Raw genomic sequence first — 14,237 nt, 5'->3', positions numbered from 1 at the left:
CCATGTGCACCAGCTGTTCGATCTTGTTCTAGATCGTACCAACCAAACGCACCCTAAGGCTGCCTTTACACGACAACGCACGGCCAGTTTTCCGTTTTCAGTCCCGCATTTCTTTTTTCGTTTTCGTACGTTTACACGATCAAAGCCGATCCGAGGTGGTCTCCGTTTGTACCGTTTTCAACTCTTCAAGCGTCTACATGGTCTACACGAGAGCAAAGGATCCGCCAAAGTTCGTCATGTGCCAAGTGTTGCCGTGGAAGCACCAATCACACTCAAGTAATGGTTGAAAACAGGCACACGACAACCCACATCACATGACGAAAATTGTAAAAACATTTTTTTGGATTGTCGGATCCGTGTAAACGGCCGAAAACGAAACAAATGTGACGGAAAACGAGGCCAGCACACCGTTTCGACTGTTTACACACCCAAATATATCCGGCAGAACATTTCCGTTTTCAAATTCTTCCACCTTGGCCAGCGTTTTGGTTTTCTTCCGTTTTGGTGTACAACTTTTACGTTTTGCTCCGCGTACCGTGTAAATGAACCATGGATCCGAAAGGATTTCGTTGCGTTTTCGCCCCCAGCGTTGTCGTGTAAACGCAGCCTAAGGGTGCGTTCTTAAATCCTCTCGGAAAAGTTGGAGACTCTCCGAAAAGTTCGAGAGCTGTTCTAATATCCTCTCCGACTTTTAGGAGGCTCTCCAAAGCTCTCCAAGCTCTCCAAGCTTCAGAGGTGGTTGAAACTTGGAGATTCCCGCGGCTTGGGATCAGCGCATGCGAACTACGACTAAAAGCCACGTGTTCATCATGAGTGTACGCATTTCCCTTTTCGCATACGCACATACATTCATCACTCGAGATCGCGGCCCCTTTGACGCTTCATTTTGCTTGACATGTGCAAAATATCTCCGAATTCTTCGAGACCCGTTCTTGAGTAATCCCAGTTTCTTCGACTTCTCTTTTCTTCTTCTTCTAGAAGCTAGAGAATATAAGAACGCACCCTAAGAGTACAAGAGTACAACGGTATTCATAAAAAAATCGTTCCATGGTTTTGTTAAAGGGGAAGTTAAGGCAAAAATTAAAATTTCACCAGTTGTAGTCTTCGGGGTGCTGAGTCGAATGATCTTGGTCCGAGAAAGCTGAGACGCTCCCTTCCTACTTGAATCCCAATCGAACTCGCGCACTTCCACCGAAACTGGGTAACTGCGCCCTACTAGATGGGGATTTGTATGCAAAATGTCACTAAAAGCGCCATTTCGTTCTTATAAAAGCACGGATGACCGCGATTGGCCCATATGTTGTAGTCTTTTGGACGCTGAGTCGACTGGTTTTGGTCCGAAAAGGCTGCGATGCAGCGTTCGCCCCTAATTCCCAATCGAACATGGTTGAACAAGCGGTCACGTGCTCCTGCGTACACCAGTCAGCTGGTCACCGTGCCTGCAGGGTAGAACTAACGTGTTACCAAGTACTCTTGGTGTTACCAAGAGTATAAATGGTTATGTACTCTTGGTGTTACTTACAGCCTGTTTTGACCTTTTTTGGGTGCAGTCCTGTCACTCGAGTTGAACCTTGGTGTGAAAGTTGTCGCCTGCTGGCGTGGTGACCAGGTGACTTTGGCACCCAGGAGCACGTGACCGCTTCTTCAACCATGTTCGATTGGGAATAAAGGAGGAACGCTGCATCGCAGCCTTTTCGGACCAAAACCAGTCGACTCAGCGTCCAAAAGACTACAACATAATGGCCAATCGCGGTCATCCGTGCTTTTATAAGAACGAAATGGCGCTTTTAGTGACATTTTGCATACAAATCCCCATCTCGTAGGGCGCAATCACCCAGTTTCGGTGGAAGTGCGCGAGTTCGATTGGGATTCAAGTAGGAAGGGAGCGTCTCAGCTTTCTCGGACCAAGACCATTCGACTCAGCACCCCGAAGACTACAACTGGTGAAATTTTGATTTTTGCCTTAAGGTGGCAGTCTGGGTTCAGAGGGTCAAAAAACAAAGTTTCGATTTTCTGTATTTTTTCACTGGCAGCGTCTTGTGTATGGTCCAAAGGGTTTATCCTGAAAATTTGAGCGTAATCGGGTGCTTCCTTCCGGAGATATAGCCGCGCAAAGTCTGCACAATTGTTTTTGAAATACTGAAATATCAGCAATTTTCTACAAAATTTAGGTTTGCACACTATTCCGATTTTTACCGTCAATCTTTGAGCGATTTCATTAAAATTTTCTGGAGCGACTCCTGGTACTCCTCTGCGCTGCAGACTGACAGCCGCGCACGATCTTTGTCACCATGGCAACCAAGATAACTTTTGCGCATGCGCAAATTCAAAAAAATTCAAATTTCGACTCTCATGATCTCAGCTGATCGCTCTGCTGTTGAAACTAGTTACTTTTGGAGTAATTGTTTTGGAGTAATTGTTTCTTGGAGCTAACCCCTTCGTTGGCTACTATGGGGAAGTCTAGAGCCAAGGGAAAGCCCGGACGATCTAAGAAAAGGAAAAGAACGTTCTATGGAGTGTCTCAGGCGCCGAAGGCTCCCTCTGGTGAAATTTCGCCTGCAAAACAAATTCCTGACTTGCCACTGTCTGATGACGACCTTGAAGTGTCAGCTGAAGCCACGTCTTCAAACAGCGATAGTGATGGAAGTGGCGGTGAAGTCGACAGCAGTTCCTCCGACAGTGACTTGGATGAAGAGTGTGAGGAAGGGGCGCATGGATTTCGCCTGATTGATCTCGAGTGCCTTCAGCAGCTTTTGTCAGCTGCAGTTTGTTGCAGTGGCTGTAATGGCGCAGTCACGATCAGCGAATCGCAACGGGGAGGCCTTGCATCATGCCTGGAGCTTTCCTGTGTTAACTGCGGCGACATAGCAAGCGAATTTATGTCCAAGAAATTCAATCGGGTCTGGGAGGTGAACAGACGAGCAGTATTCGGAATGCGACTGATTGGCCGTGGACGTCAATCAATGGTAAAGCTGGCGGGTGCACTGAATATGCCATCACCTATGAGTCGGTCGACATTTTACAGCCATGCTAAAGGCCTGCATTCCGCGTCCAAGAGCGTCGCTGAGCGTAGCATGACTGAGGCAGCTGAGAAAGCAGTGTCCGCAGCAGATGGGGGTAGCGATATCGCTGCTTCCTATGACGGTACCTGGATGCGCCGAGGATTCGCATCGCTCTTCGGAGCCTTCACTATAATTGCATATGATGTCGGCAAAGTGGTGGACTGCGAAGTGCTTTCAAAGTTTTGCCACAAGTGCACGCACTTGGCGTCTAGAAAAGAGAAGGGAGAGCTAACCAAAGATGACTATGATCGACAGATTGCCGAACACGATTGCTCAGTCAACACCACTGTATCAGCTCCTGCCATGGAGAGTGCAGCCGCCAAGACTCTGTGGGCCAGGTCCTTTGAGAGCCGCAAGCTGAGGTACACCACCTACATTGGTGATGGAGATACCAAGAGTTTTAAGGCTGTGCGTGACGCTTGTCCGTATGGGCCCGAGGTGCCTGTAGTCAAGGAGGAATGTGTCGGCCACGTTCAAAAACGCATCGGTACCAGCCTAAGAAAGCTGAAGAAAAACCTTGCGGGCAAGAAGCTTGCTGATGGGCGCACTATAGGCGGACGTGGTCGCCTCACGGATGCCATGATCGACAAGCTGCAAGCCTACTATGGCATGGCTGTGCGGAACAACAGCGGAGACTTGCAAGCCATGGCCAGGGCCATATGGGCATCCCTCATGCATCGTGCATCCAGCGACAGTAAACCTCAGCACCAGTATTGTCCGCCTGGAATTAACAGCTGGTGTAGATGGCAGCAGCAACAGGCAGGTGGTGATGTCTACGCCCACCACAATATCCTGCCAGAGGCAGTATGGAAGGAACTGAAGCCGGTCTACATTCGGTTGTCCGACCGGAGTTTGCTCGAGCGCTGCCAGAAGGGTGCTACGCAGAATCGCAACGAAGCGTTCAATGGACTCGTGTGGCAGTTGTGTCCAAAGACAGGCTTTGCATCCGCTCCCACTGTCCAGATGTGCGTCTACCTGGCCGTGGCCTGGTTCAATGATGGAGGTGTGGCAGTGAAACGCGTTCTGGACGAGATGGGCCTCCCTACTGGACACCATACGACACGTCTCATCAAGCTGCTAGACCGTGAGAGACAGGCACATGCTGCCAGAAAGAAGTCAGAAGAAGGGAAGAGGTCACGAAAGAAGCGAAGGAGGATCAGGAAAGGCATCCAGGATGAGCAGCAAGAGGAAGAAGGTTTGACATATGAAGCTGGTGGCTTCGACTAAGTTCTAGTAAGTTCTAGTTGGACAGACATACCTCCATCTGTACTTGCACAGAGCACTTTTTTTCTCCATTTTCCACTGAGTCCCGTACCTCTTAGACAGCGTAGCGAAGAACCTGTAAGTCACAGACCCCATAAACCATACATTTTTGGAAACTGTGAGCATTTATCAAGGTGCTAAGTGTCATGGATTTTTATATTTGTCTAGTAGCTTTGAGTAAAGTGCTACTGATCGAGGACCTAAATTTTGCGCGATTGCATGATTTTTGTTTGACAGCTTGAGTACTTTGTTCTGAATATGATTTCAAAATTCCGCTCCACTTAGCACCTAGGTATATGTGAAGGAAATCCTGTGGAGCACTCAGTTTCTACCCAGCTTCTTTCTGCGTTTGCATATTGCGTCTAAGGTATTGGTGGTACGGCATAATCGCAGATTTGACTATTGTGTCTGCGGATTCCCATGTGTGAGCTTGATTTATACTTCATTGGACTTAGTGAAATACACTGGGTATGTGGTCAAGATTTGAGCAAAATTCATCAATTATTATGGAAGTTACGGCTGTGTTCATGCGGTCGGGCCGCGAACCCAGACTGCCACCTTAAGGTGGCGATCTACCTTCAGGGGTCAACATTTTGTGAAATTTTCAACTTGCTCTGATTTCGTCCAATGTGGTGTCAAATTGCTCGTATAGATCCCAGACATCATCTGTGAAAATTTGAGTGAGATTGCTTTATCCATATGGCTGCTATGAGCTTGCAAAGACCGAATGTAACATATCTTTGACTCGCACAATTGCAACTTTTTGGGGAAATCGTAGAAATCGGTCTTTTCACGGTAAATCCTTGTGGATTTTGTTCAAATTTTCTGTGCTTGTCAGAAATATCACTGCTGACTCATGCCATACCAATACGCACATATTACGTCATCATGGACACAGTGCGCATGCGCAAATCAATAATTCGATAATTTGTGAAGAATTCAAACAATTGTGTGTTTGGAAAGTCTATTGGAGACGTCTCACGTCGTCGCCTGTCACCAAGATCGGGTGGAATGAGTACTGTCCGTCGTCTTCGATGTCCGAAGCAGCCAATCTGACTGCCAGAAGCTCTCGATATCCATCTATCCGCGGAAAATATCCCAGACGTTGACGACGCTATTCAAATTTATTGGCAAAAAAATTGCCAAGCGAAGACGTATTTCAACTTCATCTCCAACTCTGACTACTCTGACGATGACGATGTCAACAACAGTTCTAGCTATTGTGGTGATTAGTTTGTCTCTCTCTCTTTCGGCGTCAGGCAGTGAGTGCAAAATATAGCCTACTGGAGTTAGTCTGTGAAATATTGAGTGATTTCTGCTATTTCTGGTCAAATCAGTATGCTGTCAGCTGTACCAGTCCACATCCCATCGTAGATCTACTAAGCGAGCAGGCAAACCCAGATATTTGCCTTGGCATTGTATGTGGTGAGAAGAGAAGTCCATTCACTTCTGAGAAATTCAATTTCAAATTGGAAGTCCACAGGCCTGTATTTAGTATGCGCCGAATTCATCACCGCCAGTGACGCTTTGCATAGTTTTCAATATTCTACCGCCCATTTATACTAAGACCTGTGGCGGCAACGCGATCCTATTCAACCTGTGGTCGTGTTCTCCGAGATGAGTTCAGAAGCAGACATGTGAAATGCTACGCTGGACCTGAGGCAGTTTACCAAAGTGGCAGTGCTGCAACCGCATGCGATCACCGTCATGTGTGACGGAAACGGCATGGCTGCACCCTGGATATGCCTCATTCATCAGCATCTTTATTGCCATACCCATGGAGAGAGGCCACCAGTGAAGGCTGGGTTTCCGACTCGATTTTGCCTGCAATGCTCATGATTGAACAAGCCCTTAGAGAAGAAATGAAGACTCTAGCTGAATATTGAAACCAGATAGCATCGCGTTTCTGCTCGGCACCGCACTAAGTAACACCATTGTGATACAACCAGGAAGAGTTGGGAACGTGTGGGAAGTGACAAAGAAGTCAAGGAAGAAGTAAAGAAGACTGAAGAAGAGCATCACTAATCATCAAGGAGACCAAAATGAGATCACCTACGAGCCAGATGGCTTCTGATGTGAAGATTTGTAGGCAGGTAGGCTGGAATTGGATAGACCTTTTTTGTGTGTTTTTGGTAACTTTTTAGCCTATCCCGCATTTTTCTACCACGATTGCGGCAAAGTGGTAGGTGCTATACCCCTAAACCTATACATTTCTGAGCTCTGTGATACATCAGCTAGTTCGTGAATGTCTTCGTTTAGCCATTCATCATTGCTTGTTCTCACATTGGTTGTGGACCCGATCATGACTTTTTTTGCGGATGCGCGCGTCAAAACGCTTTGTTGTGACATGGTGATCTAAAGGACTTTGCAACTGTTTCTTGATATTCAATACCTAGAATTATATGTTAGGAACGCTGTAGCAATTGGTTATTTTCTACCTGATGGATGCATATTTCAATTTTGCGGTTAAGAGGTGCGGGTGCGGCCAATTATCGTGATTCGGCAATAACAATGGACATGAGCGGAGTCTGTCCTCTATTTGTGCTGCTCCTTGTCCTTTGGTACATAATGAATGTCTCCAGAAAATTTGACATAATTCTAAAGAGAATTGGCTGAGATGTTTGTATTTTACGGTGGACTATCCGCGAAGGTAGATCGCCACCTTAACTTCCCCCCAAGTGGCAAAAAGTTGAAAAAATATTTCCGGACAGGCCGATTTCATGCAATTCAGCAGGAAACAGGCAACTATCAAAATAATTATTATCAAGAGTATAGGGGGTTACTCTTGTTATTATTATCAACCATGTACGTATGTCTAGTATGACCCATTAGTGGCATTTTTAAAATACTCGAATAATCGGTATATTCCTTTCGACCCTAAGAAATAATAAAGTGCCATCATTCTGCCATTTGCTTTCAGAATATCCCTGTGTGTAGGCTGTAAGAAGGCCTTAGCTAATTAACGTTAGGCCTGTGGGGATTGCCCTATCAAAAAAATTTAAATAATAATAATCAACTACCTACCTGTCCTACTTTGTAAAGAAAGTCTTATTTGTACCGGCATGTACTTGTTATTGTAGATTTACCATGGCCAATACTAATACCGGTAGTACTAGTAGGGCTCGTGTTTTTCGAGGTGTGTGCCTTCCTTCAGATCCTCTGGACGAATGGCTAACGAGTTGCGTAAACTCTGCTCAAACTCGTCACATTTGTGAGCCGATAGCGAATGAATGGGATGTGGTCGTTTTGAATAGCACAATCGCTAGTATTTCACCGTATGATGCGACTAGATCGCCCAATTCGCTGATTGAGGAAGCAGGAAAGGTCTGTCGCTCTGACGATGCTCACGCTAGCAAAGAATATGGAGGAGCAAGGCCTGCAACTGGAATTTCAAGTGCGGGAGAACCTCAACCGAAGATTCATGCTGTTAGCGAGCATGCACTGTCGCTCTCGGACAGTGAATCCTCATCAACACTTGCTGCTGCACAAGACGTGGAAGTGGTGGATGGTAAGGGCAGGTGGTTAGTTCCTGGATGGATCGACATGCAAGTGAATGACCTAGAATGGATGGCGCGGTGGTACACAGAAACCTTCAGTAGGGAACAACACGCTCATCGCATCGGACAAGTGCTGAAGCATCAGCTTGGACAAGGTGTCACCGGCATGTGCATTGTAAGAACCTCACCCTGATTATGTTACGACTGTACACGATTTTATCCGGAAAGGTTTCGACTATTTTGACTAGGGGCCCTGCATTTCATTCTGGGCCTCTCGTCAGACTCCCAATAATGGGGTATTCGGTGTTTGAGATTATCAGGGTTGTAGCTAAAGCGACAAAGCGTTGCGCTGCCTCGCCCCCCCCCCTTCTTTTTATACTACAGCTCTGTTTCAAACCGGAGCGTAGTGGGGAGGGTTCACGTGTACAATGTACATGGTCTACCATTTGTTCAAAGCCGGATACAGGTTTGTGTCATGAACCTCAACGCAAGAGGTACACAAAATGAAGTAAATAGCCGGGCTGTTTCATTGTTACTCAGAGTACGCTCTGTCCATTCCGGGCATTTGAGCACTATTGCAGGTTAGAACGAGGTCTGTCTCGTTGTCCAGGAAACGACCAATCAGCGACATTCCCGCCAAGGGCCTTATCAGAGTTTAAAGCCCGCTCAATCGTTATTTTACTACTCTTGATGACGCGTCGAGGGCCTTGGATTAGTTTAAAGCCCGCTGAATATACTCTAAACTGGTGCGTACAACTCCCTGTATGCATAATAGTACGGTGCAGATAATGAACTCTGCATAACGTGTACGGTGTACTACTAAAAGCTACGCAATTCAGAAGTGTGTACGGTTTTTGCCTCCCGTATTCTTTCATCTGTACGAATTTTCTTTGTCAACAGCTTGCGTAAACCTATAAAAAGCGAGGATCAAAGTCATTACAGTTATCGACAAGGGGCTCTCAAAGCCCCTAAATAGCTCCACAAGCTACATACATGTATATGAATAAGAATGAGGCTCGCAATAAGAGCCCAGCATTTCATTTGCTTCCATTCTACTTTTAGTAGTCCTAAGTGGTGCTGAGTTACCATAACTTATCAGAAGAAAATATTCTTTCATACCACACCAAGTCTCTCTGCACACAAACCACAAAACTACCCAATATAGTGGTACACAAGTATAATGGAAGTGAGATAATGCATGTAACCTCGTTCTAAAATAGTTAGTGCATGGCAGGGAGGGTCTTATGGCTTGTTTGTGCCCTTCAGGTTAGCCCTCGGGCCTACGGCCCTCAGGCTAACCTGTCGGGCACTAACAAGCCATAAGGCCCTCCCTGCCATGCACTAACCTATAATTAAAGCCTTAAAGGGGAAGTTAAAATAAAATTTTCACCAGTTGTAGTCTTCGGGGTGCTGAGGCGAATGGTCTTGGTCTGAGGAAGCTGAGATGCTCCCTTCCTTCTTTATCCCCAATCGAACTCGCGCACTTCCACCGAAACTGGGTGACTGCACCCTACTAGATAGGGAGTTGTATGCAAATTGTCACTAAAAGCGCCATTTCATTCTTATAAAAGCCCGGATGACCGCGATTGGCCCATATGTTGTAGTCTTTTGGACGCTGAGTCAACTGGTTTTGGTCCGAAAAGGCTGCGATGCAGCATTCCTCCTTTATTCCCAATCGAACATGGTTGAACAAGCAGCCACGTGCTCCTGCGTACACCAGTCACCTGGTCACCGTGCCTGCAAGGTACAACTTACAGCCTGTTTGACCTTTTTTTGGGTGCAGTCCTGTCACTCGAGTTGAACTAGAGTTGAACCTTGGTGTGAAAGTTGTCGCCTGCTGGCGCGGTGACTTGGGCACGCAGGAGCACGTGACCGCTTGTTCAGCCATGTTCAAATTGGGAATAAAGGAGGAACGCTGCGTCGCAGCATTCTCGGACCAAAACCAGTCGACTCAGCGTCCAAAAGACTACAACATATGGGCCAATCGCGGTCATCCGTGCTTTTATAAGAACGAACGAAATGGCGCTTTTAGTAACATTTTGCATACAAATCCCCTTCTAGTAGGGCGCAGTCACCCAGTTTCGGTGGAAGTGCGCTTGTTCGATTGGGAATAAAGGAGGAAGGGAGCGTCTTAGCTTCCTCGGACCAAGGCCATTCGACTCAGCACCCCGAAGACTACAACTGGTGAAAATTTGATTTTAGGCTTAACTTCCCCTTTGAGGCGCACTGCCTCTGTGTCATGAACCTCATTATCTCCTAACTCACTAGTTCTACAGGTTTAGTTGTCATCATGAATTCATGATTGTTCCTGTTGGTGTGCGTTAGGCAACCGTCGCATCACCATTGGAGCCGTTGCTAACTTACCTGAGTGCCATGGCAGATGTAATGGATAGTCAGCAGCGGCAGGAAGTTAGTGACCGAACACAAGAAAGTAAGTCTTTCATTTGGCCTCACGAAGGCATGTATCACCACAACAAACAACTGCTATCACACTACTGCCATCAGCTATCAAAGTCACTTCCACATTTACTATTCCATTGCTAATGAAGAGTGCTGCACATTGTGGGGTTGTTGGACTGAAGAACTCTCGATGGTACACTATATGAATGATTATAACGCAGCAGTGAGCTTGTTGCCTTAAACTGATAATCTTGTCTCTTTACCTGTCCAGAATGCTCCACACACTTGTACGGTGCAGTTGTTGAAGGTACGTTCATGAATCCTGCATGCCATGGATGTCACAACCCAAAATACGTCCTACCACCATCCATGCCTGTGTTGCGGCAGTTGTTAGGAACTGGAGCGGTCAGAACAATCAATATTGCGCCTGAGGTACGAGCCACCATGCGCCTGTGGAGCGCGCGCGTGCGCGCGCGTGTGTGTGTGTGTGTGTGTGTGTGTGTGTGTGTGTGTGTGTGTGTGTCCCATATGGTGCAGTGGTATGTGCAGCGATTTCCAATTGAGAGGTTGCGGGTTTGATTCCTGACGATTATGGTCACACGCGTCTTTCTTCTCTTTCTCAGACTCCTAGCTCTTCTTTCATTCTCCTTGGTGGTTACAAACAGCCAGTGCATGTGGCGAGAGGCCCATTGTAACACATTGTGTTTTATTCATTAGAATGTCCTAAGCGGAAATAAGAACAAGATAGACAACAGGCAAGAATCTCCATGTGCGCACACATGACATATACACATGGGGGAGAGGTGGGGGAGAGAGAGATCTACTGTGGTGCATGTGGTTTTTGAACTTTTGATGAAATGATGTCAATCGGAGAAACTGTTCTTTGATAATGATAACCACTGGCATGTATCCTGTACTGGGTGTTGTTCAGATGGGATTGGAAGAGGAGACACTGAGCATGATAACGCACAGTGTCCTAAATGGAGCATTGGTATCGGCTGGTCACTGCAAGCCCCATGCCAGGATGTTACGCTCAGCCACTGAAGCAGGCTGCAGCTACATCATCCACCTTGGCAACGGTCCAACAGGTGTCAGTCTTAAAGCAGCGTGTGATGGTGGAATGATGGTGAGCAAAGAGCCCTTCCATTATTGTATTCACTATTCAGTGTAACCATGGAACCATGTGCTAGTCTTTTTTTAGTCCTAGTCCATATTAGCAGTGACCTGTGACAGATAGCACTAGCCCTTGAGAGATAGAGTTCCTACAAGTGGTGGACATACCGCGAGATTCATGAAAACAGTTGAGAGAGGATTGAACATGGGGAACCTGGCAGTGCCAAGCTTAGTGTTATGAATGATCTAACATGTCACAGAGTGATATTGTCACCATCACGGGGTGCTGCCCTAGTATTTAATCCTGGGGTCAGAGTGGCAGCATAGCATACCAATTGTGAAAGTCTTGTATACTGCCTGCTACACCCGATGGCCATGAGTTCTATCGGGTTATGGTTGCGTGCAGGTTTGCGATATCTTGCTATTTGTTTGTGCGTGAGTACCGTGCACTGTGTCTTTGTGTGCGTTCCGGCTTCTCAGGAGGAGAGCTTGCGAAATGATGACCTAACCGCCACAGTTATCTGTGACATGCACCATATCCATCCAGCCATAGTGAGGGACTGGACTATCAGGAAAACCATTCAGCGGGTGGTTGCTGTCAGTGATGCCGCGTTCGCCCTTGGCATACCATCACCAGAGTTTGAGGTGTGTTGGCAGTGTGCTGAATTTAATGGTCTGCAATTCAGGTGAACTATGACCATTATTGTTTTCCTTCAGTCCATGACCAAATATGCACATGTGTGTTTAGCAATGACTGATAAAGTGGGAATACATGTACACTGATAAACTCATCAGTTCACAGTTCATGTACCTTGTTGCATTGATGATGCTTTTGTGTAGCTTGTCTTGTTGGAGCTATTGTATCAACTCTATGTATGTGCACGAAAGCGATATTGACTTGAGGGAAGATGCACATACCACTCAGACCATGTCTTTTGGACCAGCCTAATTCTTGTTTACTTGTAGTCAGTAAAAACCATGATTGCTGATCATAGTCTTGCCTTACTGCTGTCTCATCTTTTATTGGTACATGCACGGTTGTGTCAGGTGTTTGGAAGACGTGGAAAACTTTCAGAAGATGGAAAGTGCCTTGTGCAAGCTGATCTTGACACCTCAGCCAGTAAGACAATATTCTAATTTTGACTATTTTTACCTGTGGATTTCTGTCAAGAATAATATTAATATAATAATAATATCATGGACTTGGGAGGCTTTTTGTTGTGACGGCCTTGCTTTAAATTTCACATGCCATCACTGTAGGTATACCTAAGAAATTAAACATGCACCTGGCCTGCCCTACATGTAAATCATCAGATCACAGCCTGCCAAATTCATTCTAATCACGTCTGGGTATATATACTGTCGGTATTTCTGCTTTCCACAGCCCCCTCGCGCAGTTCCGACAACATTGCATGCCTCTTTGGCAGTAACGCTACAATGCGGGACATCTACGAGAATCTCGTCAACATGTTCACAACACACATGCGTGGAATCTTGTACCGAGACCATCCTGCCTTGAGCCTACGCCAGGCTGTGTCAATTGCGTCGGCGCTGTGCTCAAGTAACCCTGCCCGGTTGCTTACCCACCAGGAAGGGAGTCAGCTCAGTGCCGATGTAGGAAAGGTGAAAACAGGTCAACTTGCCGACTTGCTTCTACTTAGCATTACTGGCCATCAATCAGAAGATTCTGAATCTGATGCCGCCGGGCTAGCGGCCTCCAGCAATGCCGATTCCACGGCTCATAACCAGCCAGCGATAGGGTTTGCTGTGCATGTGGACCATGTATTTGCGTCGTCGTGAGTGTCAGTGATTACCTAACCATCATCAGGATCCGAAGTGCGGGGTCCCAGTGCCAGTGATGGTGTATCCCGTTGTTCTGCTGCTGTTGCAGTGCCCCAATCTGCAAGCGGCATGGTTTCAAAATGCTTGACGGCCCGTCTATTTGGATTATGTTCAAAGTCGTAAGGTCCAGGGAGTTGCCAGTGAAACGGGAAAAGTCTGTTCACATATGATTATCTTTTTCCATATTAAATAGAGCCTGAAATTGAAGGTCTTTTGTTACACAAGTCAATTTTCTTCGCAAGTTTTTCCCATTTTATTCACTGGCCCTCTAAGGCTCAAAAAATAATTGGTGAATAGTAAGTAACATTACACGTCGGTTTATTTTATTTCATCCATTCACACTATATTCACTCCATTTATTTTGCTTTCATTTCGATCCAGAAATCAGGCAGAGGTTCGTGATACCTCGGTGGCCGGGTCCTGGTCGGTAGCGGTAGTAGTAGTAGTAGAATTTATTATTTTGATAGGGAAAGCCCTATACGTTGCCGTCTTGTTACAGGGAACCCTACTACACTACAGGTGGAATCCTGATAATTCGAATATGGCTTAATGACCGATTTCTAGCACTACGGGTCCTACATAAAAAATTCTGATAATTCGAACCTCGAACTGAATTGTCCGGTTAATTCGAAGTCCCACAGATTCCACTTACATAGAAAATGTTTGGGATTTGTGCTGATAATTCGAAGTTAGCAAAGTGTAATTCGAAGTTCACTGTACATTGTACTGGTCAGTTCAGTTTGCATGAGCAGGCTGTGTCGGTCAGTTCAGTATCCGCGAAATCTGTTTCTAAGGTCCATAGCGCAACTCTGCGTGACCACGAGAGCATTTTGACATACATAATATTATTGTGTTGTGGGTTCATGTTTGGATAATTAGAATGTCCGGATAATTAGAAGTTTTTTCCTGGCATTTTGAGGTTCGAATTATCAGGATTCCACCTGTAGTAAGTCGGTTTACAGGCGATCATCATACTATTATGCATACTAGTATTCATGCACTGAGTCATATGCACTGTGAATGGACAGACACATAAGATGCTACAATGTTCAAAAGCAGT

The 14,237-nt window shown here is 46.1% G+C and overlaps 1 protein-coding gene across 1 annotated transcript; it reads left to right on the top strand.

Moving 5' to 3' along the window:
- Nucleotides 1–7,314: 7,314 nt before the first annotated feature.
- LOC135806026 (uncharacterized) lies at nucleotides 7,315–13,579 on the top strand. The gene is made up of 7 exons (XM_065320158.1): nucleotides 7,315–7,997; nucleotides 10,148–10,253; nucleotides 10,494–10,654; nucleotides 11,154–11,348; nucleotides 11,816–11,980; nucleotides 12,383–12,455; nucleotides 12,720–13,579. The coding sequence occupies exons 1-7, from the start codon at nucleotides 7,413–7,415 to the stop codon at nucleotides 13,133–13,135; spliced, it is 1,701 nt and encodes a 566-aa protein (XP_065176230.1). The 5' UTR covers nucleotides 7,315–7,412; the 3' UTR covers nucleotides 13,136–13,579.
- The last annotated feature ends 658 nt before the right edge of the window (nucleotides 13,580–14,237 follow it).

The sequence above is a fragment of the Sycon ciliatum genome, chromosome 1 (assembly GCF_964019385.1).
Source record: "Sycon ciliatum chromosome 1, ocSycCili1.1, whole genome shotgun sequence".
Lineage (NCBI taxonomy): Eukaryota > Metazoa > Porifera > Calcarea > Leucosolenida > Sycettidae > Sycon > Sycon ciliatum.
This window is presented reverse-complemented; position numbering and strand designations above follow the sequence as displayed.